We start from the raw sequence: 22847 nt of genomic DNA, 5'->3' as shown, positions 1-22847 counted from the left end.
TTAACCTGAATTGCCAGTTCACTTTAGCTAGCTCGGCTTTCATGCCCTCATAATTGCCCTTATTTAAGTTTAAAATTCTAGTCTTTGATCCACTCTTCTCTCCCTGAAACTGAATGAAAAATTCAATCATATTATGATTGCTGCTACCTAGAGGCGCCTTAACTATGAGGTCAATAATTAATCCTATCTCGTTGCACAATACCAGGTCTAGTACAGTCTATTCTTTGGTTGGCTCCAGAATGTATTTTTCCAAGAAATTATCCCAAAAACATCCTATGTACTCCTCATCTAGGCTACCTCTGCCCATCTGATTTTTCCAGTCTATATGTAGGTTAAAATACCCCATAATTATCACTGTACCTTTCTGACAAGCTGCCATTATTTCTTCCTTTATACCCCGTCCTACAGTGTGGTTAATGTTAGGTGGCCTGTACACCATCCCACAAGTGATTTCTTGCCTTTATGATTTCTCATCTCTACCCAAACTGCTCCTAGATTCTGATCTCCTGAACTTAGGTCATCCCGCTGTATTGCGCTAATACCATCATTAATTGACAGAGCTACCCTTCCACCTTTTCCTAGCTTCCTGTCCTTCCTAAATGCCATGTACCCTTCAATATTCAGATCACAATCTTTGTCGTTCTGCCTCTCTTCCCCTGGTTGCTGGCTGTAGCAGTTTGTAGGCTTGGAGGGTCCACAGTCGTAGACATTTTTAAACTTGATGTTTTCTGGGGAGAGAGAAAGGGAAGCAGGCAGCTTTTTCTGCTGCTGCAGTCTCAGTTACTGCTTATCTTTTGTGAGTGTAGCAAAACTCCTGTTTTTTCAGAGATGGTTAGACAGTTAGATGGTTCTCTCAATCCCCATTGTTTTTAATGAGATACAAGGTTCACAATTAGCTCCACAGGTTCCAGGATGCCAATATTTACGCTCGGAGGTGTTTGCTCTTTCAAAGTCAATGGGTCAGGATGGCCTTGACTGTCGTGTTAATGAAGCAATCCTAGGTAATTCAATTACTTAGAGCAAGCCATTGTTCTAGGTCCAGGCCTTCTCAGACGTCTGCAGTTCTGCCTTTGAATGTGAAAAGGTGTTTCAGATGCAAATTATGGTGGCTATCTTGGCTGTCAGTGTTTTTAAAAAAGTTACTATAGGTTTTTTTTTTCAATTAATATTCTAATGTAAGTTTCCAACCGATGAATATTTCTCATTTGGCATATTGTGCTTTCCTGACACATTGGTTACTGTTTAACCTCACAGTGCCATCTCAACTGTTGTTGCTTTTTTCCTGTAGGTCCTTCTAAGTAGCCAGAATCCCCCAAGGAAGAGACCTCAGAGGAGGAGATTCCTTCTGAAGATGCACCATCATGTGCTCAATCATTCCCAAGCGCCAGCACTGAGATTGACACGCCAGCTGGATTAGAGAGTGAGGTGTAGGGTCTGCATGTTATGATTCGGGGAAGATTCCATTAGATTGGAAAATAGCGAATGTAATTCCTTTATTCAAAGAGGGAGGGAGACAGAAAGCAGGAAACTACAGGCCAGTTAGCTTAACATCTGTCTTAGGTAAAATGTTAGAAGCTATTATTAAAGACTTTATAGCAGGGCATTTAGAAAAATTCAAGGTAATCAGGCAGAGCCAACATGGTTTTGTGAAAGGAAAATAATGTTTAACCAATTTATTGGAATTATTTGAGGGAGTTACATGTACTGTGGATAAAGGAGAACTGGCGGATGTGTTGTACTTAGATTTCTAGAAGACATTTGATAATGTGCCACATCAAAGATTATTTCAGAAAATAAACGCTTATGGTGTAGGGGTAACATATTGGCATGGATAGAAGTTTGGTTAGCTAACAGGAAACAGAGAGTAGGCAAAAATGGGTCATTTTGTGGTTGGCAAAATGTAACAAGTGGTGTGCCACAGGGATCTGTGCTGGGGCCTCAACTTTTTACAATTTATGTAAATGACTTAGAATAGCTGAGGCATAGAATATAAGAGCAGGGAGGTTATGATGGAGTATAAAATGCTGGTTAGGCCACAGATGGAGTACTGTGTACCGTTCTGGTCGCCACACTGTAGGAAGGATGTGCTTGCAGTGGAGAGGGTGCAGGGGAGATTCACCAGGATGTTGCCTGGGCTGGAGCATTTCAGTTATGAAGCCAGTCTGGATAGGCTGGGGTTGTTTTCCTTGGAGCGGAGAAGGCTGAGGGGGGGACCTGATTGAGGTATACAAAATTATGAGGGGCATTGATAGGATAGATAGGAAGAAATGTTTTCCCTTAGTGGAGAGGTCAATAACTAGGGGGCATAGATTTAAGCTAATGGGCAGGAGGTTTAGGGGGAGTTGAGGAAGAATTTTTTCACCCAGAGAGTGGTTGGAATCTGGAACACACTGCCTGAACACTCACGACATTCAAGACATATTAAGATGAACACTTGAAACGCCATAACATACAAGGCTACGGGCCAAGTGCAGGGAAATGGGATTAGTTAGAACAGGTGCTTGATGGTTGGCGCAGGCGCGTTGGGCTGAAGGGCCTGTTTCTGTGCTGTAAAACTTCATGACTCTATGACTCTATGACTCTAAGAAGGGGCCGTAAGTATGGTTGCTAAATTTGTGATGACACAAAGACAGGTAGGAAAGTAACTTGTGAAGAGGACATAAGGAGGCTACAAAGGGATATAGATAGGTTAAGTGAGTGGGCAAAGACCTGGCAAATGGAGTATAATGTGGGAAAGTGGGACATTGTCCACTTTGGCAGGAAGAATAAAAAAGAAGCATATTATCTAAATTGTGAGAGATTGCAGAGCTCTGAGATGCAGAAGAATCTGGTTGTCTTAGTGCATGAATTACAAAAGGTTAGTATTCAGATACAGCACATAATTAGGAAAGCCAATAAAATATTATCATTTATCATGAGGGAAATTGAATACAAAAGTAGGGAGGTTATGCGTCAGCTATACAGGGCATTGGTGAGACCACATCTGGAGTACTGTGTACAGTACTAGTCTCCTTATTTAAGGAATGATGCAAATGCGTTGGAGACAGTACAGAGAAGGTTTACTAGACTAATACCTGTAATGGGCGTACTGTCTTATGAGGAAAGATTGGACAGGCTAGGCTTGTATCCGCTGGAATTTAGAACAGTAAGAGGTGACTTGATTGAAACATATAAGATCCTGAGGGGTCTTGACAGAGTGGATGTGGAAAGGATGTTTCCCCTTGTGGGAGAATCTAGAACTAGGGGTCACTGTTTAAAAATAAGGGGCTGCCCATTTAAGACAGAGATGAGGAGAATTTTTTTTCTCTCAGGGGGTTGCGAGTCTTTGGAATTCTCTCCCTCAAAAGGTGGTGGAAGCAGAGTCTTTTTAAGGCAGAGGTAGATAGATTCTTGATAAGCAAGGGGGTGGAAGATTATCGCGGGTAGGTGGAAATGTGGAGTAATCAGTTCAACCATGAACTTATTGAATGGCGGAGCAGGCTCAAGGGGCCAAGTGGCCTACTCCTGTTCCTAATTCGTATGTTCATATGTTCGTATGAAACGCCCAGCACTAGTGAATAGGTGGTACCTGGTGGTACCTGGTGGTACATGGAGAAAGCTTTCCAGAGCGCAAGGTCTTGCTCTGGATGGAGATAAGGACATCCCAGTCCAGCTAGGCAAAGAAAACTGCTTGCTTCACACAAACAGTTGTTTCTGGCATTGGAAGGTCTCACAAGGAGTTTTACCTCTGATTCACCCTTACAGATGTGTCTGCCCAACTCAATCATACTAATGACTCTAACCCCACAAATTGACTGCATTCCCACCATAGTCTGGAAACTGCAGTCCATGTACGAGACCAGCAGCTGAGGATTTCACTTCCATTGCTTCACTGAAATCCTTCGCAAGATTAGTTTGCTAAATCCCACGTTAGACTTAATGTGCAAATACATCCTGATATTGATGATGATGTGTTCCGGATTTAACCAGTACAACTCTAATGAGAACATGCCATTCTTCAATTAGGAAGATGACACAAAACTGAATGAATGGATTTTTGGCTCAGTTAGTGATTATTAAGGTAGAAACTGAAGCTGTAACCTGGATTTTTTTTTATTCATTATAGAATGCAAGAGGACAACTTTGAAGCTTCTGCTTCCATATCTCAACTTCTGAGGGAGAGCTATTTAGCTGAAGTCCGAATACATCAAGAACACGGTGAGAAAAGCAGGTCAGAAGCTACCTCACAGCATTTCTATTATGGCAATAAACCTGGAGTTTCCCAGGATTTGGGTGGTCAAGATGAATCCCTCGACTTGTCTGCATTTTTGAGTCAGGAAGAATTGGACAAAAGTGTAAATTTAGCTCAGCAAGCCATTGCCCAATGTACTCATGAAGTGAAGAAAGACGAAAAGCAGATCACTGCAAGCTGCCCCACCAAAGATTTGTATGAGACTTTGAAACCTGCTGGGAATAGAAAAGTTTTAGAATCTGCAGGTTCCTCAGCTTTACGAGAGAAACCGAACAATCAATCGCACCACTGTGAAAATTTCATCACAAGTCCCAGCAGCTCGAAAGAAAGTTACAGAGAATTAAGAAAGCAGTCAAAGAACAGCCCTTACAGTACTGAAGCAGAGGCTAAAAAAGATTACTTGAGTAAAGCAGCGGATTTTATTGAGGAGTTATCTTCACTCTTTAAAACAGCAAGTTCAAAACGGATTAAACCTAGAACTTGTAAAAACTCACGAAGCAGGGCGCAGGCAAGGTTTCACTCACAAACTCAACATTCATCTTGGTCTGTCAACGAGAGGGAGAGAACACACAAACCATATTCTACACAGACATATGACAAAACCATACTAAAGGAGGAATCTGAAGAAATAGCACAGGCTCCGGTTCTATCAGTAGATACTGAGGCAATAGCAGTAGAAGCTGAAACAACTGAAGCACAGTCAAGAGCTTTTTACATTGAAGATACTGAAGGGAATCCACCGCGATTCATCCAGCGACTAAAGAGCAGGGAAGCAACAGAGGGAAGCAGAGTCCAGCTCGAATGTGTTGTGACAGGATTGCCAACACCAGAAGTGAGGTAAGTGCCCCATATTTTTGTTTTGTGCTTAAAATTTGAAGACTTGGTTTGAATTAATTAAACAGACTTGGGGTTAATTTTCAGGCCTCACCCTGCCAGTAGGTAGCCTTACTGACTGGTATCGCATGTCAAAGAATTCAGGTCAGAGCTGCGCATGGATTTCTGACCATGATTTTAAAGAAAATGAATTCACTTTTGTGGCCTGTGATGTGTTTCTATAACATTGTAAACCTCTGCAAAGTATCATTTTGTATTTATCTTTATTATAACAGTGTTTTCATGGAACATTATTATACTCACAAATCTGTGGTAAATAAATTATTGGCATCATCTAGTGTTTTTATATTCTCTCGTCCACTTTTAAGTGTTGTTTCCCTTTTCTTTCCATATTAAATAATGTTGCCTGGCCAAGAGGTTAAGCTCCTCTCAGTTCTTTGTTAACGCTACTCTATGACTGGCCAACATGGACTATGTGAGAGTAAATGCTGGTAAACTGCGCACTAATTTTCCCTCCTTTCTTGTTGGGTTGTGCCTGTCCTTCCCTCAGCTCCTTCATCTGAGATTTAAAACGCGCCAGAAGGTTAATCGCAGACAAAAAACCCAAATGCTCCTTGTGTTGTTGTCATTAACTTGTTCAGCTGCTGGCGTCAAGGAATGATTGATTTTAAGTGTTCAAATATGTTCATATTTATTGTAATAATCATGTATGTCTTTCTCTGATCTGTGAATAACTTTCTCCTGGATTCTAAAAGTAGGAATGGAGCATAATATCAACAAAAACAATTTATTGAAATTTGAGAAAAGCAGGTGATTTATTTTGTGTGCAACACTGATGACGATCATTTAGAGGCCCTTATTTGGCATAAATTAACAGGATATATTCCAAGCCGGTTTCATCAAAACCCATTTTGATAACTTCGATTAAGAGGTATCATTAACAGACACAAATGATTAAGTCCATTTTATTATGTAGGAATCTTGTATTTTTACTGGTGTTTTGTAGATCATATTCCATGATTCCACTTAGTTTTCCATGAAAGTTGTAAATCATTAGCCTTGAACGGTGCTTTCTACCTTTCAGCTATTTGTTGATCCTTAGCATGACGTAAAACAGTAATGTTTGGTTGGTCTTGCTCAGAAAATATCTGTGTTATCTTTGTGCATGTTTAAGGCAGAAAAAACGTGTTAAACGTGTCATGATGTCTGACATTGGAAAATCAAGGCTTTCCTAGAGCATATAATTTAAGCATTCCCTGGATGCACTTTTAGTTCGACAATGTCTGGCATGGCATTTCATCATTATACCATTCGCAGGGAGATTACTAACTTATTGGCTTAGCGGAAATCGCAGCAGGAAATATAACATCTTAATTACATGTGTTTATACATAGCTTGGGGGACTGGGTAGCTCACCTGGCTAGATAACTAGCATATGGTGCAGAACAACATCAAACAAAGTGGGTTTAATTCCTGTTGTGGTTTGAGGAAGGCAATGGGAAACCACCTCATTACACCCTCTTCCCTAGTCATGTTCACCTCTCCTGCATAAAGGAAAAAGAGCAGAGGACCTGCCCTTGGGCAGAACACTGTCACAGCACACATAGATTGCCAATATCAAGATCACAGCTTTCAGCACTCAGGTATAATATCATTGGCAGAAGTCTGTCTTTGGTTGCATCTGGAGAAAATGAAAGATCTTTGGATAATGTTCCAGTCTTTTTCTCAGAGGTCCTGCATAAACACAAAGCACATTGACCCTCTTGCTCTTCCATCGTGAAATATTTCCATAAAGTCCAATTCCAACTGGCTATTTTTCCTCACTATCAACTTTTCCAGGGTCTCATCATCTTTGCCAGACATTTTATATAACTCTTGTTCTTACTCTAGATCTAATGCAATTGATCTTTTGTTACAGACAGGTAGAAAGGGGTATGGGTGGTCCCCACTGTTCCCCTGCTAACTGACCATAATTGTGTTTTGTTAAAACATTGCATTAGCCCTGAGTGTCTTTTGGGTCAAATAAAAAGACAAATGATAGGTTTTCTCACAGGTTAAAAAAACTACTTATTTTCACACAATTCCCATAATGGTCGCAACCACACCCACACACCCATACACAAGAATAGACAGATAGAGAGAAAAGGGTAGGTACTTGAAAGTCCAAAGTGAGGTAAGTGTTCATGGTTTACAGTAAATCTGTTGAATCTTCTTCGGAGAAAATATCTTTTCTAAAGGTGCAGGCCTAGCTGTTTGTAGCCTTGAACTTGTCGAGGTGTTGTGGATTTCTGGTGGTTAAGACTTCAGATTGGAGGTGGTGGTCACTTGAAGTTCTTTGCTGCAGCAAGTTAAAGTGTAGAATTAGCAACAGGGCTTCTTCCTTGTTTGGCTGGATCTCAAAAAACAAAGAACAAAGAACAGTACAGCACAGGAACAGGCCATTCGGCCCTCCAAGCCTGCGCCGATCTTGATGCCTGCCGAAACTAACACCTTCTGCACTTCCGGGGCCCATATCCCTCTATTCCCTTCCTATTCATGTATTTGTCAAGATGTCTCTTAAACATCGCTATCGTATCTGCTTCCACCACCTCCCCTGGCAGCAAGTTCCAGGCACTGACCACCCTCTGTGTAAAAAACTTGCCTCGCACATCCCCTCTAAACTTTTCCCCTTGTACCTTAAACCTATGTCCCCTAGTAACTACTGACTCTTCCACCCTGGGAAAAAGCTTCTGACTATCCACTCTGTCCATGCCGCTCATAACTTTGTAAACCTCTATCATGTCGCCCCTCCACCTCCGTCGTTCCAGTGAAAACAATCCGAGTTTTTCCAACCTCTCCTCATAGCTAATGCCCTCCAGACCAGGCAACATCCTGGTAAACCTCCTCTGTACCCTCTCCAAAGTCTCCACGTCCTTCTGGTAGTGTGGCGACCAGAATTGCACGCAATACTCTAAGTGTGGCCTAACTAAGGTTCTGTACAGCTGCAACATGACTTGCCAATTTTTATACTCTATGCCCCGACCGGTGAAGGCAAGCATGCCGTATGCCTTCTTGACTACCTTATCCACCTGCGTTGCCACTTTCAGTGACCTGTGGACCTGTACGCCCAGATCTCTCTGCCTGTCAATACTCCTAAGGGTTCTGCCATTTACTGTATACCTCCCACCTGCATTATACCTTCCAAAATGCATTACCTCACATTTGTCCGGATTAAACTCCATCTGCCATTTCTCCGCCCAAGTCTCCAACCGATCTATATCCTGCTGTATCCTCTGACAATCCTCATCATTATCCGCAACTCCACCAACCTTTGTGTCGTCCGCAAACTTACTAATCAGACCAGCTACATTTTCCTCCAAATCATTTATATATACTACAAACAGCAAAGGTCCCAGCACTGATCCCTGCGGAACACCACTAGTCACATCCCTCCATTCAGAAAAACACCCATCCACTGTTACCCTCTGTCTTCTGTGACCGAGCCAGTTCTGCATCCATCTTGCCAGCTCACCTCTGATCCCGTGTCACTTCACCTTTTGCACCAGTCTGCCATGCAGGACCTTGTCAAAGGCACAGTCAAAGGCACTCCTGCACAGTTTCTGACTGGACTGCTTTCTGAAGGTGTTGGCTTGATCTCCCTCTCTCTCCAGAGGGTTATCTTTTAAGGTAAAAATGCATCACATTAGTGTTTCAGTTCGGAGACACATGGCCCTCTCCCCTGGTGTGACCACACAATGGACCAGAATGTGGAGACCTTGGCTATCGATTGATGTCTGAATGGGGACCATTCTGTTTAACATGATGCTATTTCACACCTATTCAATTTTGGTTTGGGCTGTGAGTCCATATGTCTCCAGAATCCCTTGTTAGTTCACTCATGTCGATAAGAGTCATTAATATACAATAGTGCTCTTTTCAATTTCAAAGGGGTTCTTCCCAGAGCTATTTCAAACAAAGTTAATGAGTTCCATTCTTGTATACAAGTTTGTTGATTTCCACTACAGGAGGGTCATGTGACCACTACTCCATTGTGACTGTGGTACAAGTGTCCCATGTTCTTGTGGTTTTGTTTAGCAGTTGACTTTTTAATTCATAATTCTTCCATTCCATTGTTTATTTCATTATGGCTGCTTCCATGCATGACACTTTGTATAGAACTGTAGCTTTAGAGGAGAGTTGAACAAAATACACTTCCACTTTATAGATAGGTAGATCATAGCTATATATGCCATTTTTCCTGGTTTAGTTAAGTGGGGAAATCTGATCCCATCTGGTCCAGTAATGGAGCATGTGCCTTTTACAACTGATTATTCAGAGGGTTGTAATTATTTTCTCTGCTGACAAGCTGAGTAACCCACATGCTGGCAGGACCAATTATTCAACCTGAATGCCAAAGTCAGATGGTGTACAAAACTGTATCTTTTTATCATTAATAATAATGTCCAGAAAGGCTGACTAAAGTCTGAATTCATTGGAATTGATTTGCAATTACTGCGTTCAGATTTGAACAGAGGTTTGAACTCGAAATCTACTGTTATTGAAAGTATACTTTCCAAAGTTATAAAAGTAAATTTCCCATGCACCATGGCGAGGTATTGTGTGCAGCACAAACATGTAGCAGAAAGTCTATTCACTGTTGTTACATAGGCAAATGCAATAACCAATTCACACACAGCAAACACGTGCAAACAGCAAATTAAATAAATTACCATTCTTCTGTACTTTTTTTTATTTGACGATGTTCATCAAGGGAAGATACTGGGAAAACGTCCTGCTACTCTCCAGATAGTGCCACAGCCATCAGCATTTTGGTCCTGCTGTCTCCTTGTCTGTGTTTGCTGGCAATAATCAGCATAGAATTTAAACTTCCCACTCTGTGCCAGGGTCAAGCTATAATGTAACTTGGCAAAGCTCTTTAGAACATGTGCACCTGTATTGAGAGCTCCCCAAGGTGTCATTCCTCCCATAGCCTTAGATAGCTATAATGAACTCAAAATCAGACCAAAGCAGAAGATCGCAAAATCCTCTCAAACTACAAGGCCAGATAGCAACTAATGGGCTGAATTCTGTGGAGGAGCCATGGCTCCCACCGCCAGGTTGAAACAATGGGGGAAACCCCGCCTCAGCCTTTTCATGCCCCCCCGCCCCCCACCCTCCACCCCCCCTGAGCGATCTTCCAGTGTTTTGCAGGTTAGGTGTCCTGCGCTGGCATCCCCATTCCTTTAAAGATCGCTTGGCAACCGGGCGGCGACAGACCCTCCACTCCCTGCCACCAGTCGTGATTCTATGGGCACCCCCGCCCCGCCTCCAACTTCACCTCGGGGGGGCCCATAAAATACAGCCCAACAATGAGATGATGACCAGATAATCTGTTTTCGGGGTTGAGGGATAAATATTTGGCAGAACACTGGGGCGAACTCCCCTGTCTGAAAACCAGCCATAGCCACAGCCACAATTTCACCATGTACCCAACCCAAAGTTAGCATGCTTGATAATAAGTGTATCTTTTAAATATCTGTAATATTTCCTTGCTTTGAGAATTGTCGGAGACTGTTCACAGTAAACCGGGCGAATATGTTAATGGGTAAAATGACAGAAGATCAGTGGGAGGTATTCAAAAAAGAATTTAATGCAATACAGAGCAAACATATACCCCTAAGAGCAGGAGCTGTACTTGCCAAAAAAAGCCAGGGATGATAGAAGAGCTGAGAGACAACATAAAACTAACTGAAAAAGATTTTAAAAATGTCAAAAAATAACACAGATCTCGGCAACTGGGAACGATAAAAAGAATGACTAAAGTTTACGAAACAGAGCTACAAAAAGGGAGTATGAAAAGAAACTGCAAAGGATATCAAAATCAACACAAAAATGTTTACAATTATATCAAGAAAAACAGGGTGGTCAGGAGCAATGTGGGCCCCTTGAAAACTGATAAAAGGTGATATTGTCATTGAAAATAAGGAAATGGACATGCTAAATAATTATTTTGCATCAGTATTTATAGCAGAGGAAGAGGTCAACATGCCAGATATCCTAAGGAAACTAATATTGAATCAGGCACAGGAACTCACCAAAAGTAACAAAAGTGAAATAACAGTAATGACGAAATTAATGTCACTAAAGAATGACAAATCCCCAGGACCAGATGGTTTCTATCCCAGGGTTTTGAAGGAAGTAGGTGAGAACATTGAAGACGCCTAAACTATAATCTTCCAAAGTTCTCTCAATTTCAGGAACCGTTCCTTTAGATTGGAAAATTGCTTATGTTCCTCTGCTATTTATGAAATGTGAGCGAGGAAAATCAGGGTTTATAGACCAGTTAACCTAATATTTGGTATTGGGAAAGTACTAGAGTATATAATTAAGCACAGACTGACTGAACACCTTGAAAATTTTCAGCTGATCAGACAGATCCAACATGGATTAGTAAAGGGTATGAATGTCTGACAAACCTAATTGAATTTTTTGAAGAGATGACTAACATAGTGGACAAGGGAATGGCTATTGATGCTGATTATATAGACATCCAGAAGGCATCTGGTAAAGTCCCTCATAAATCCCTCAAATTACTGATCTGATTAATAAATTGGCTGACCATTCGGAGACAAAGAGTAGGGATAATGGGCAGACACTCTTATTGATGGGATGCGACTACTGTTTTCTCAGAGGGATCTGTACTGGGGCCTCAATTATTCACATATTTGTTAACGACTTAGATGATGGAATAGAGAGCCACACATACAAGTTTGCCAAAGGCACTAAGATAGGTGGCATTGTAATTAGCGAGATAGAAGCATAAAATTACAGAGATACTAATAGAATAAGTGACTGTGCACACTGTGGCAAATGGATTCCTACTCCTTGCTGCTATTGCTAGCTCTGTTCTTCACTGTTTGTCCACACTATATTCTTCACTGCTACTCCTGGTTCTATCCCTCACTCTTACTCCTGGCTCTATTCATTGCTGCTATTCCTGGATCTATTCCCCTCAGCTACTCCTGGCTCTATTCTTCACTGCTACTCCTGACTCTGTTATTCCCTATGTTATGCTCACGCGAAGTGCAGCAATTGAAAATACAGAACTCAAACCGAACAGTTGTAAACAAGGAGTTTTCTTTTAAAAAGTGCTGTCAACAAAAATGGAGGACAAAACACATGATAACCAGCATCTCTTGCCCTCAAATCCACATCCGTGTCTCCTAAGACTGAAAATCAATGAAGCCCTGTCTGCATGGAAATGCGACAATAATCACACTTGGATGTAAGCTATACTCAAACACATTAGGACAAGACCTTTCATAGACTTCTAGTCTCTGAATAACCGCCATTACAATGGTGAGTGAACCCCCCCCCCCCCATCTCCTCAGAATGGGGCCATCATCAAGGCTATTATAAAGCCCAGCTAGGGCTGAAACCTGAAATTATGTAGGTGAAGCCAATCCTTGTTAAATTCACCTTAAAAGGTATTTGCTTTGAAGAGCAAGGGGGGAATCTTTTCAGGGCAAGACTAGAGACAACAACAGCAGTCTGGTCTCTCCTCAGCCACACAGTGCAACTAAAAGCCACCTTGAATTCCAGCAAGGCTGAGAGAGAGAGAGTGATCATTTCCAGCCAACACAGTTGAACCCTGCTGAGACAAGTGGAATCTAACTACAACAAAGACAAGAGAGCTCCTTTACAAAAACAATGTTTCTACCGGTGGGAATTGACCTAAGACATCAGCTCCGTCTTCAACCCAAAGTGAACAACCAGGAGACTGCAAAAGCCCAACAAATACCAGATAACCAGCAAACAGGCCTGCAACTTTAAAAAATTACCTTTAAGGAGGATCCCACAGGTTATTCCTGAAATAACCTGAACTCTGTACACCTCTTTCCCTGTACTTTTTTATCTAGCTTCTCTGGAGAGTGCGTGTGAGAGTAAAAGCGTGCGTGAGTGGTGTTGCGACCATTTCGGGATAAGGCATATTGCTCAATAAATAATTAATTTTCTGTTATAAACCTACAAAAAAACCTGTTGTTGTCTGTTTATTTGACAAATAAAACACAAAGGTGTTAAACCCGAATAACAAAAAACATTTGCTGTGATCAAGTGGGAGTTGAACTGTGGGAACCGCTCACACCCCTCACCACGTGGCTGTAACAAATGCTACTCCGACTCTATCCCACACAGCTACCCCTGGTGCTATTCTACACTGCTCCTCTTGGCTCTATTCTTCACTCCTATTCTTGACTCTATCCATCACTGCTACTCCCGGCACTATTCTTCAATTGAGGGAGATGTGTGCTTGAATCCATAGGGGAAGGAGGTGCAAGAAAAGTTCCAGGGAGAACTGGGGAGAGTGATGAAGAACACCAGAATGAACAGCGGAGAGTGGAAGAAGAGTACCAGAGTAAATGGGGAAAGGCAGAAGAGTTCCAGCATGAACACGGAAGAAAAGAATGGAGTACCAGTGTGAATCTATAACTGAGGAGGAAGGAGTGGAGTACCGGCGTGAACTGAGGAGGGAGGAGTGGAGTACCAGTGTGAACTGAGGAGGGAGAAGTGGAGTACCAGTGTGAACTGAGGAGGGAGGAGTGGACTACCAGTGTGAACAGAGAAGGGAGGAGTGGACTACCAGTGTGAACTGAGGAGGGAGGAGTGGACTACCAGTGTGAACTGAAGGGGGCAAGAAGAGCATCAGCGTGAACTGAGCAGAGAGGAGCAGAGTAACTTTACGAACAGGGGAGCCGGGGAGAGGAGTACTTGGGTAAATGGTAGAAGGGAGAAAGGAGTACCTGGGTGAACTGGGGAGTGGGGTCAGGAGTACATTGGTAAACTAGCAACAAAAGTACCAACTTGATCAGGCAAGGGAGGGTGAGTGCCAGAACTGGGAGGGGGAAAAGATGTAACTAAAACAAGCTAATGGGGCCTTGCTTAATGTATCATTCAAAGAATGGTACAAATGCAGAAAAGCAGAACCTCTGACAGTTCAGTGCTCCCTCAGGGTTGCACTGAAGTATTCAAAGGCAAAAATGCTATTATGAGTCAAACTGACAATAACAAGACTATTAAAATCACTTTGCTGTGTACTCTGTTGTTCTTTATATCTTTTCTAAATGTAATCGTAAAATACAATATTTCCTAAAGTGTATAACTTTGGTACAAGTTATAGAGTATGAATCAGACCTGCAAAGGGATGCAATATACAAGGGTGGCACAGTGGTGCAGTGGTTAGCACCGCAGCCTCACAGCTCCAGGGACCCGGGTTCAATTCTGGATACTGCCTGTGTGAAGTTTGCAAGTTCTCCCTGTGACTGCGTGGGTTTTCACCGGGTGCTCTGGTTTTCTCCCACCGCCAGTTGCAGGTGATAGGTAAATTGGCCATTGTAAATTGCCCCCAGTGTAGGTAGGTGGTAGGGAATATGGGATTACTGTAGGGTTAGTATAAATGGGTGGTTCTTGGTCGGCACAGAGTCAGTGGGCCGAAGGGCCTGTTTCAGTGCTGTATCTCTAAATAAATAAATAAAAGGAAAATTAACTTGTATAGACTAGGCTTGTATTGCCTTGATTATCGAAGATTAAACTAACACTAATTGTTGTGTTTAAGATGATTAAAAGATATGATAGGGTAGATAGAGAGAAACAATTTCTTCTGGTTGGGGAGTTCAGAACAAAAGGACATAATCTTAAAATTAGAGTTAGGCCGTCAGGAAACACTTCTTACCACAAAGGGTAGTTGAAATCTGGAACTCCCTCCAAAAGATTGTTGAGGCTATTGAAAATGTCAGAACTGAGATTGATAAGATTTTTGTTCGGCAAATGTATCAATTGGTAAGGAACCAAGGCAGGTTATTGGAGTAAAACACAGATCACCTATGATCTGATTGAATGTTGGAACAGGCTAGAGGTCTGAATGGCCTACTACTGTTTCTATGTTCCTCTAAACTAGCATAGAAAAATGCTGAAAATAAGTTTTGGTGGAAACCTCCTTGCAGCGTTGTGGTGGATTTGCACTATTTTTTGAATCCAAGTCAGACTGATGACTGCTGGCCAGAAGGGGACCATGCAAATCTCAAGCCAGCCCCTCATTGCCACTTGACCCAGGCAAACATTTCTCCTAAATTGGCTGCAACAATGGCTGTTGCGGAAGTGTAAATGTCACGCTAAAGCAGTTTTTAACATTTATTCATGGGATATGAGCCTTGTTGGCAAGGCCACCATTTATCCATAATTCACAGAATTGTTGCAGCGCAGAAGGAGGCCATTCAGCCCATCCTGTCTGCACCGGCTCTCCGAAACAGCAATTCACTTGGTGCCATTCCCCCCGCCTTCTCCCCATAACCCTGCACATTCTTCCTTTTTAGATAACAATCTAATTCCCTTTTGAATGCTTCAGTTGAACCTGCCTCCACCACACTTTCAGGCAGTGCATTCCAGACCATAACCACTCGCTGTTGTGAAAAGGCTTTTCCTCATGTCACTTTAGCTTTCATGGGCTGAATTATACACCACCTCAAAGAGCGGGATGGCGGTGGGGGTGGTGGAGTAAAATGGAGCGTGAGGCTCCGGGAGCTTTTCCTGACCAGTTCCCGCCTCCGCCGCCACTTTACGCAGGGTGGCGGTGGCAAAAAACGGCCCGCCCGTCCCAGGCCAGCCAAGGCCCTAAAGTGGCCACTTAACGGCCACTTAAGGGCCTTTGCCCACCCAAGCAGCTCTTGATCGTCCCTGGGGAAGCCCTCATGATCGGGCACCCTGTGTCCGATGGAGGGCCTCCCACACTACCCCACCACCCCCAACAGCCAACACACCCCCCACCTTCCTCCCAATCAGCCACCCTTGCCTCGCTGGGGCCTGACTGATTACCCCCGGCGAGGCAAAACTTACCTTTGCTCCAGGCTCCCCGACATCTTTTCTTTATGCTGGGCTGTAGTCTCAGCAGTGACCACTGCTCCCGGTGAAACTGCTGGGACTAAGAGCTGCTAACCTGCTGATTGGCCAGCAGCTCCATTAGGCGGGACTTCCTACCTCAAGCGGGTGGAAGTCCCTCCTCAGAGCAATTGAAGCCCAGCGACCAGCAAAATACAGGCCGGATCCCCATGCGGGCAAAAGTGGGCTTGCCACCGACTTTTCAGTTGGTGGCCAGCTCCCATCCACCTAGGGTAAAATCCCAGCCCGTTACTTTAAACCTGTTCCTTCTCATTCTCGATCCTATCATGATGAGGAACAGTTTCTCTCTATCTATTCTGTCCAGACGCCTCATGATTTTGAATACCTCTATCAAATCACCTCTCAGCCTTCTCTTTTCCAAGGAAAATAGTCCTAACTTCTCCAATCTGTCTTCATAACTGAAGTTGCTTATCCCTGGAAACATTCTCGTGAATCTTTTCTGTACTCTCTCCAATGCACTCACATCTTTCCTAAAATGTAACACCCAGAACTGGATGCAATACTCCAGTTTAGGCCGAACTAGAGTCTTATATAAGTTCAATGTAACTTCCTTGTTCTTGTACTCTATGCCCCTATTAATAAAGCCCAGGATACTGTATGCTTTATTAACTGCTCTCTCAACCTGTCCTGCCACCTTCAATGACTTATGCACATATACACCCAGGTCCCTCTGCTCCTGCACCCCCTTTAGAATTGTATCCTTTATTTTATATTGTGTCTCCATGTTCTTCCTACCAAGATGAATCACTTCACATTTCTCTGCATTGAACTTCATCTGCCACCTGTCTGCCCATTCCACCAACTTGTCTATGTCCTTTTGCAGTTCTAACTATCCACCTCACAGTTCACAATGCTTTCAAGTTTTGTATCATCTGCAAATGTTGAAATTGGCCTTGTACACCAAGATCTAGGTCTTAATATATATTAGGAAAAGCAAGAGCCCCAACACTGACCCCTTGAGGAACTCCACTACAAACCTTCCTTCAGCCCGAAAAACATCCATTAACCACTACTCTTTGTTGCCAGTCACTCAGCCAATTCGTATCCATGTTGCTACAGTCCCTTTTATTCCATGAGCTATAACTTTGCTCACAAGTCTGTTGTGTGGAACTGTATCAAACGCCTTTTGAAAGTCCATTTACACGTCACCAACTCTCTCAGTTACCTCCACCAAAAACTCCAGCAAGTTACTTAAATATGATTTTCCCTTAAGAAATCCATGCTGTTGAAAAAGTAGTGGTGAGCCACCATCTTGAATCACTGAGGTTCTTTTGGTGTAGGTAGACCCACAGTACTGTTAGGGAGGGAGTCTGAGATGGTATTTTGCAATGGAGATTAAGGCACCTTGTGGGGAAGAGAACAGGGATTTTTAGCTGATATTATGCATAAACTAGTATTGATTGATTGATGATGACACTGGGTGACTGAAACGGGAAGTGTTTTATTTGCCCATGCCAGCTTCCCATGTCTGATGACAAGTTCACCGAAATAATCTTTAAAAAGCACCTTGGCATTAAAAATGAATGAACTTATTCCCATATACGTCATTTTATAAAAGCAAAATACTGCGGATGCTGGAAATCTGAAATAAAAACAAGAAATGCTGGAACCACTCAGCAGGTCTGGCAGCATCTGTGGAAAGAGAAGCAGAGTTAACGTTTCGGGTCAGTGACCCTTCTTCGGACAGTAAGCAGACTAGTGTGATGTTCTTAATTGCTTTTTCTTTTTTAAGCCTTTGATTCAGATTGGATTTTAAAACAATTCACAACATTATTTCTTTTCTGTGGCACTATGATTTTTAAATGATTTGCTATTAATTTCTAATATAAGTATTATAAATCAGAGAGAGATACTTATCTTTTCACCAACAGATACTACCATTCAGCAGCGCTGACCTCTGTTTTTATTGCTGATGGCCAGGTGTGTCCAAAGACTGTACTAGTGACTGTGCAACACTTCTTGCACTCAGTCCCTGCTTTCCCAACACATCCTAAAATGCCATATACATTTATTAGAAGGATGAAAGGCTGACTGGATTTGCTGGGATCGAATCTCAGGGCACGCTGGTCCGAGTCCAGCATCAAATGTTTCTTATAATTGTGATAATTGCGAAAGAAAAAAATTCAGGGCTATGGGATAAGAGCACGGGAGGGGCAACTAATTGGATAGTTCTTTCAAAGAGCTTTTTTATCCATAGGATGTTGGCATTTTTATTGCTTATCCCTAATTTTCCTTGAGAATGTGGTAGTGAGCCTCTTGAACTGCTGCAATCCGTTATATTGTTTTTTAATATAACTGAATGGCTGGCTAGACCATTTCAGAGGGCAGTTAACAGTCAACTACATTGCTGTTGTTCTGGAGTCACATATAGACCAGACTGGGTAAGGACAGCAGAGTTTCTTCCCTAAAGGACATTAGTAAACCAGATTGGTTTTTATGACAATCTGGTAGTTTCATGGTCAACGTCACTGAAATAGCTTTTTATTCCAGAACTATCTAATTAACTGAATTAAAATTTCCCAACTGCCATGGTGGGATTTGAGATCATGTCTCCAGATTATTAGCCCAGGCCCTTGGATTACTAAAATAAAAGCAAAATACTGAAGATGCTGGAAATCTGATGAAGGGTCACTGACCTGAAACGTTAACTCTGCTTCTCTCTCCACGGATTCTGCCAGACCTGCTGAGTATTTCCAGCACTTTTTGTTTTTATTACCCCTGGATTATTAGTCCATTAACATGACCACTTGAGTCGTTTTAAACAGGCTTCAGAAGCTGGCTGAGCGTGTCTACCCTGAGGCACAGTGTGGCTTTCGAGTAGAGAGATCCACCATTGACATGCTGTCATCCCTTCGCCAGCTACAGGAGAAATGCCGCGAACAACAGATGTCCCTCTACGTTGCTTTCATTGATCTCACCAAAGCCTTTGACCTCGTCAGCAGATGTGGTCTCTTCAGACTACTAGCCAAGATCGGATGTCCACCAAAGCTACTAAGTATCATCACCTCATTCCATGACAATATGGAAGGCACAATTCAGCATAGCGGTGCCTCATCAGACCCCTTTCCTATCCTGAGTGGCATGAAACAGGGCTGTGTTCTCGCACCTACGCTGTTTGGGATCTTCTTCTCACTGCTGCTCTCTCATGCATTTAAGTCTTCAGAAGAAGGAATTTTCCTCCACACAAGATCAGATGGCAGGTTGTTCAACCTTGCCCGTCTTAGAGCAAAGACCAAAGTACGGAAAGTCCTCATCAGGGAACTCCTCTTTGCTACATTAACATCCCACACTGAAGAGTGTCTGCAGAGACTCATCGACAGGATTGCGGCTGCCTGCAGCGAATTTGGCCTAACCATGAGCCTCAAGGAAACGAACATCATGGGACAGGACGTCAGAAATGCTCCATCCATCAATATCGGTGACCACGCTCTGGAAGTGGTTCAAGAGTTCATCTACCTAGGCTCAACTATCACCAGTAATCTGTCTCTCGATGCAGAAATCAACAAGCACAGGGAAAGGCTTCCACTGCTATTTCCAGACTGGCCAAGAGGGTGTGGGAAAATGGCACACGGACACGGAACACAAAAGTTTTTTTTTATTCATTCATGGGATGTGAGCGTCACTGGCCAGGCCAGCATTTATTGCCCATCCCTAATTGCCCTTGGGAAGGTGGTGGTGAACTGAATGGCTTGCTAGGCCATTTCAGAGGGCATGTAAGAGTCAACCACATTGCTGTGGGTCTGGAGTCACATGTAGGCCAGACCAGGTAAGGACAGCAGATTTCCTTCCCTAAAGGACATTAGTGAACCAGATGGGTTTTTACAACAATCGACAATGGTTTCATGGCCATCATTAGACTAGCTTTTTAATTCCAGATGTAATTGAATTCAAATTCCACCTTCTGCTGTGGTGGGATTCGAGTGTTTTAAGCCTGGGTCCTCAGTACCTTGCTCTACGGCAGCGAGGCCTGGACAACGTATGCCAGCCAAGAGCAACGTCTCAACACATTCCATCTTCGCTGTCTCCGGAGAATCCTTGGCATCAGGTGGCAGGACCATATCTCCAACGCAGAAGTCCTTGAGGTGGCCAACATCCCCAGCATACATGCCCTACTGAGCCAGTGGCGCTTGAGATAGCTTGGCCATGTGAGCCGCGTGGAAGATGGCAGGATCCCCAAGGACACATTGTACAGCGAGCTCGTCACTGGTATCAGACCCACCGGCCATCCATGTCTCCACTTTAAAGACGTCTGCAAACGCGACATGCAGTCCTGCGACATTGACCACAAGTTGTGGGAGTCAGTTGCCAGCAATCGCCAGAGCTGGCGGGCAGCTATAAAGGCGGGGCGAAAGAGAGGCGAGTCGAAGAGACTTAGCAGTTGGCAGGAAAAGAGACAGAAGTGTAAGGAGAGAGCCAACTGTGCAACAGCTCTGACAACCAACTTTACCTGTGGAAGAATCTGTCACTCTAGAAGTGGCCTTTATAGCCACTCCAGGCGCAGCTCCACAAACCACTGACCACCTCTAGGCGCTTACACATTGTCTCTCAGGACAAGGAGGCCAAAGAAGAAGAAGAAACTACTGTACTTGCTGGCACAAGCATGATTGGCCAAATGGCCTCCTTCTGCGCTGTAAGGTCCTATGTAAAAATATAAAGAACAAAAGAACATTTTCAACTGAAAAATTGTAAAAGTAGAGATTTTTGTGGCTGGTGCAATTTTGAATATTTATATCAAGACATAGAGCATGTGTACGAGAATGCAAATGAAAGCACTTGCAAAAGTAATAACAGAGCACTGAGATGACAAAACTGTCAGATTATGTAAAGCCAAATAAATTTGGCAGTAAAAATGGTTCCAGGTTGGAAGTTGCACCTGTTGAGTTTGTAGGATGTTATACATTGTAACAGCTACAGCTCGATTTTATAATTTCCGCTAAACATAGAGATTCTATAAAATATTCTGTTTCCAGCATGTTGAAGGTAGCTAAGATTCTCTGGGCTGAATTTTACCAGCCCCTCGACGTTGGGGGGTCATGATGGGGGAGCCTGTTAAACACTTGCAGGAGAGACCTGCCACGACCCCCGATGCCGAGAAGACCCCGACGAATTTTACCAGCGGCGACAAGGCCTTGGTGCGGCCCATTCATTTAAATATTAAAATTAATTATAAGAACATGTAAATCAACTTACCTTGTTCTGGCGGCCATCCCACGCTGATTTTATAACCGCCAGCCGAGGCGAGGTACTGGTGTGGAGGGGGGAGGAGTGAAATTATCAGGGTGGGGGGTGGGGGGGTAGTGGGGAAAACACTTTTTATTGGCTGTGGGTTGGTGGGAAGGTGCTGAAAGGCAAATATGAAGTGGTTGGTGGGGGGATGTTCGGGTTGGGGCTAAAATAACTTTTTGACATATAGGCCATTAATAAAACCATTGGGGGTTTTGGGAAAGGGTGTCCAGCTTTTAATTATTTATTTAATGAAATCAACATTGCCCTCAATGACATAGGGGGGCAGCTGCTCCACCCCCTCCATTTAAATGAACCCCCGTGCAAAATATCGCGGGGGCTCAGCAGCGGTGCTTCTGTGCCTGTAGGCCGCTGACTTCAAAGCGTGCTGCCATGATGTGTGGCGCGCTAATAAAATTCAGCCCTCTGTTTCCGATCAAAAAACAAGCTTGCAAATTTGCAAAACAAGCTGTGCGCAGAGATAGCAGCAACCCTAGCCAAACTGTTCCAGTACAGCTCCAACACTGGCATCCAGTAGACAATGTGAAAGATTGCTCAGGTATGTTCTATCCACAAAGCAGGATAAATCTAAGCTTGACAAATGCTGCTGCTCCCAATCATCAGTTAAAATAATGGAAAGAATCATCAGTAGTGCCATCGGGTGATAGCTGCCCAGCAGTGATCAATTCTCCCAGAACCACTGAACTCCAGACTTTGTCACTGCCTTGGCCCAAATATGGACATAAGAGCTAAATGACAATGAAGAGGTGACAGCAGCTGCCCACAGCGCTATTATCAACTCCTCCAATAAAGATGCAGTTCATGCCAGTCTATAGCAGGACCTGGATAACATCCAGGCTAGGATTGACATATGGCAAGTAACATTCATGTCACTTAACTACCAATCATGTCAACACTCTGGCTACAAGAACAGGACAGAGACTAAATAAAAGTTCTGATGAAAGGTCACAGACTTAAAACGTTAACTCTGTTTCTCTCTCCACAGATGCTGCCTGACCTGCTGAGTATTTCCAGCACTTCCTGTTTTTATTACAGCGACTAAGTACCCTGCAGTGAATTTCTTGACCTCTCATCGTCTATCCAGTATCTACGCGGCTCATCAGGAGTGTGATTTGCCTGGATTGGTGTAGTTGCAGTAAGACTCAAGAAATTCAACACCATCCAGTACAGGTCACTTTATTGGTGCCCCATCACAGGTTCAATATTAAGCCCCTACATCAGTGGCATACTATGATTGCTGTATGTACAATTTACAGGATGCACTGTAGCAACTCACCAAGGTTACTCTGCCAGCACCTCCCTTGCCTAAGATCTCTACACAAACCAAATGCATGCCTTTCTCATCAATGCTCAATTTCTGTGAGGGGACCAAAAATAGGTGTTGGGCCTGCCATTCACATATGTAAAGGACCAAGATGCCTGTTCGAGGGCCACCTGAAACAGAGCCCAATCCATTTTCAAGTAGGATTTTTTTCAGGACACCTTGGGGTGCAGGACATGGGTCCCTGAAACTGGGCTTTATTGTGCCCCATTTACATCCATAAAATTGATGAAACGAGGTACAATTTCTACCCCTACAAGTGTTACTGGCACCCTTTTTAAAAGT

General features: G+C 43.3%; 1 protein-coding gene across 1 annotated transcript in view; it reads left to right on the top strand.

Moving 5' to 3' along the window:
* Positions 1-4106: 4106 nt before the first annotated feature.
* mypn (myopalladin) overlaps positions 4107-22847 on the top strand; it is a 414790-nt gene continuing 396049 nt past the window's right edge. Inside the window, exon 1 of the mRNA XM_068052409.1 lies at positions 4107-5068. Within this exon, the coding sequence (XP_067908510.1) occupies positions 4107-5068 (962 nt within the window). The remainder of the gene's footprint in view (positions 5069-22847) is intronic.

The sequence above is a fragment of the Heterodontus francisci genome, chromosome 20, assembly GCF_036365525.1.
Source record: "Heterodontus francisci isolate sHetFra1 chromosome 20, sHetFra1.hap1, whole genome shotgun sequence".
Classification (NCBI taxonomy): domain Eukaryota; kingdom Metazoa; phylum Chordata; class Chondrichthyes; order Heterodontiformes; family Heterodontidae; genus Heterodontus; species Heterodontus francisci.
This window is presented reverse-complemented; position numbering and strand designations above follow the sequence as displayed.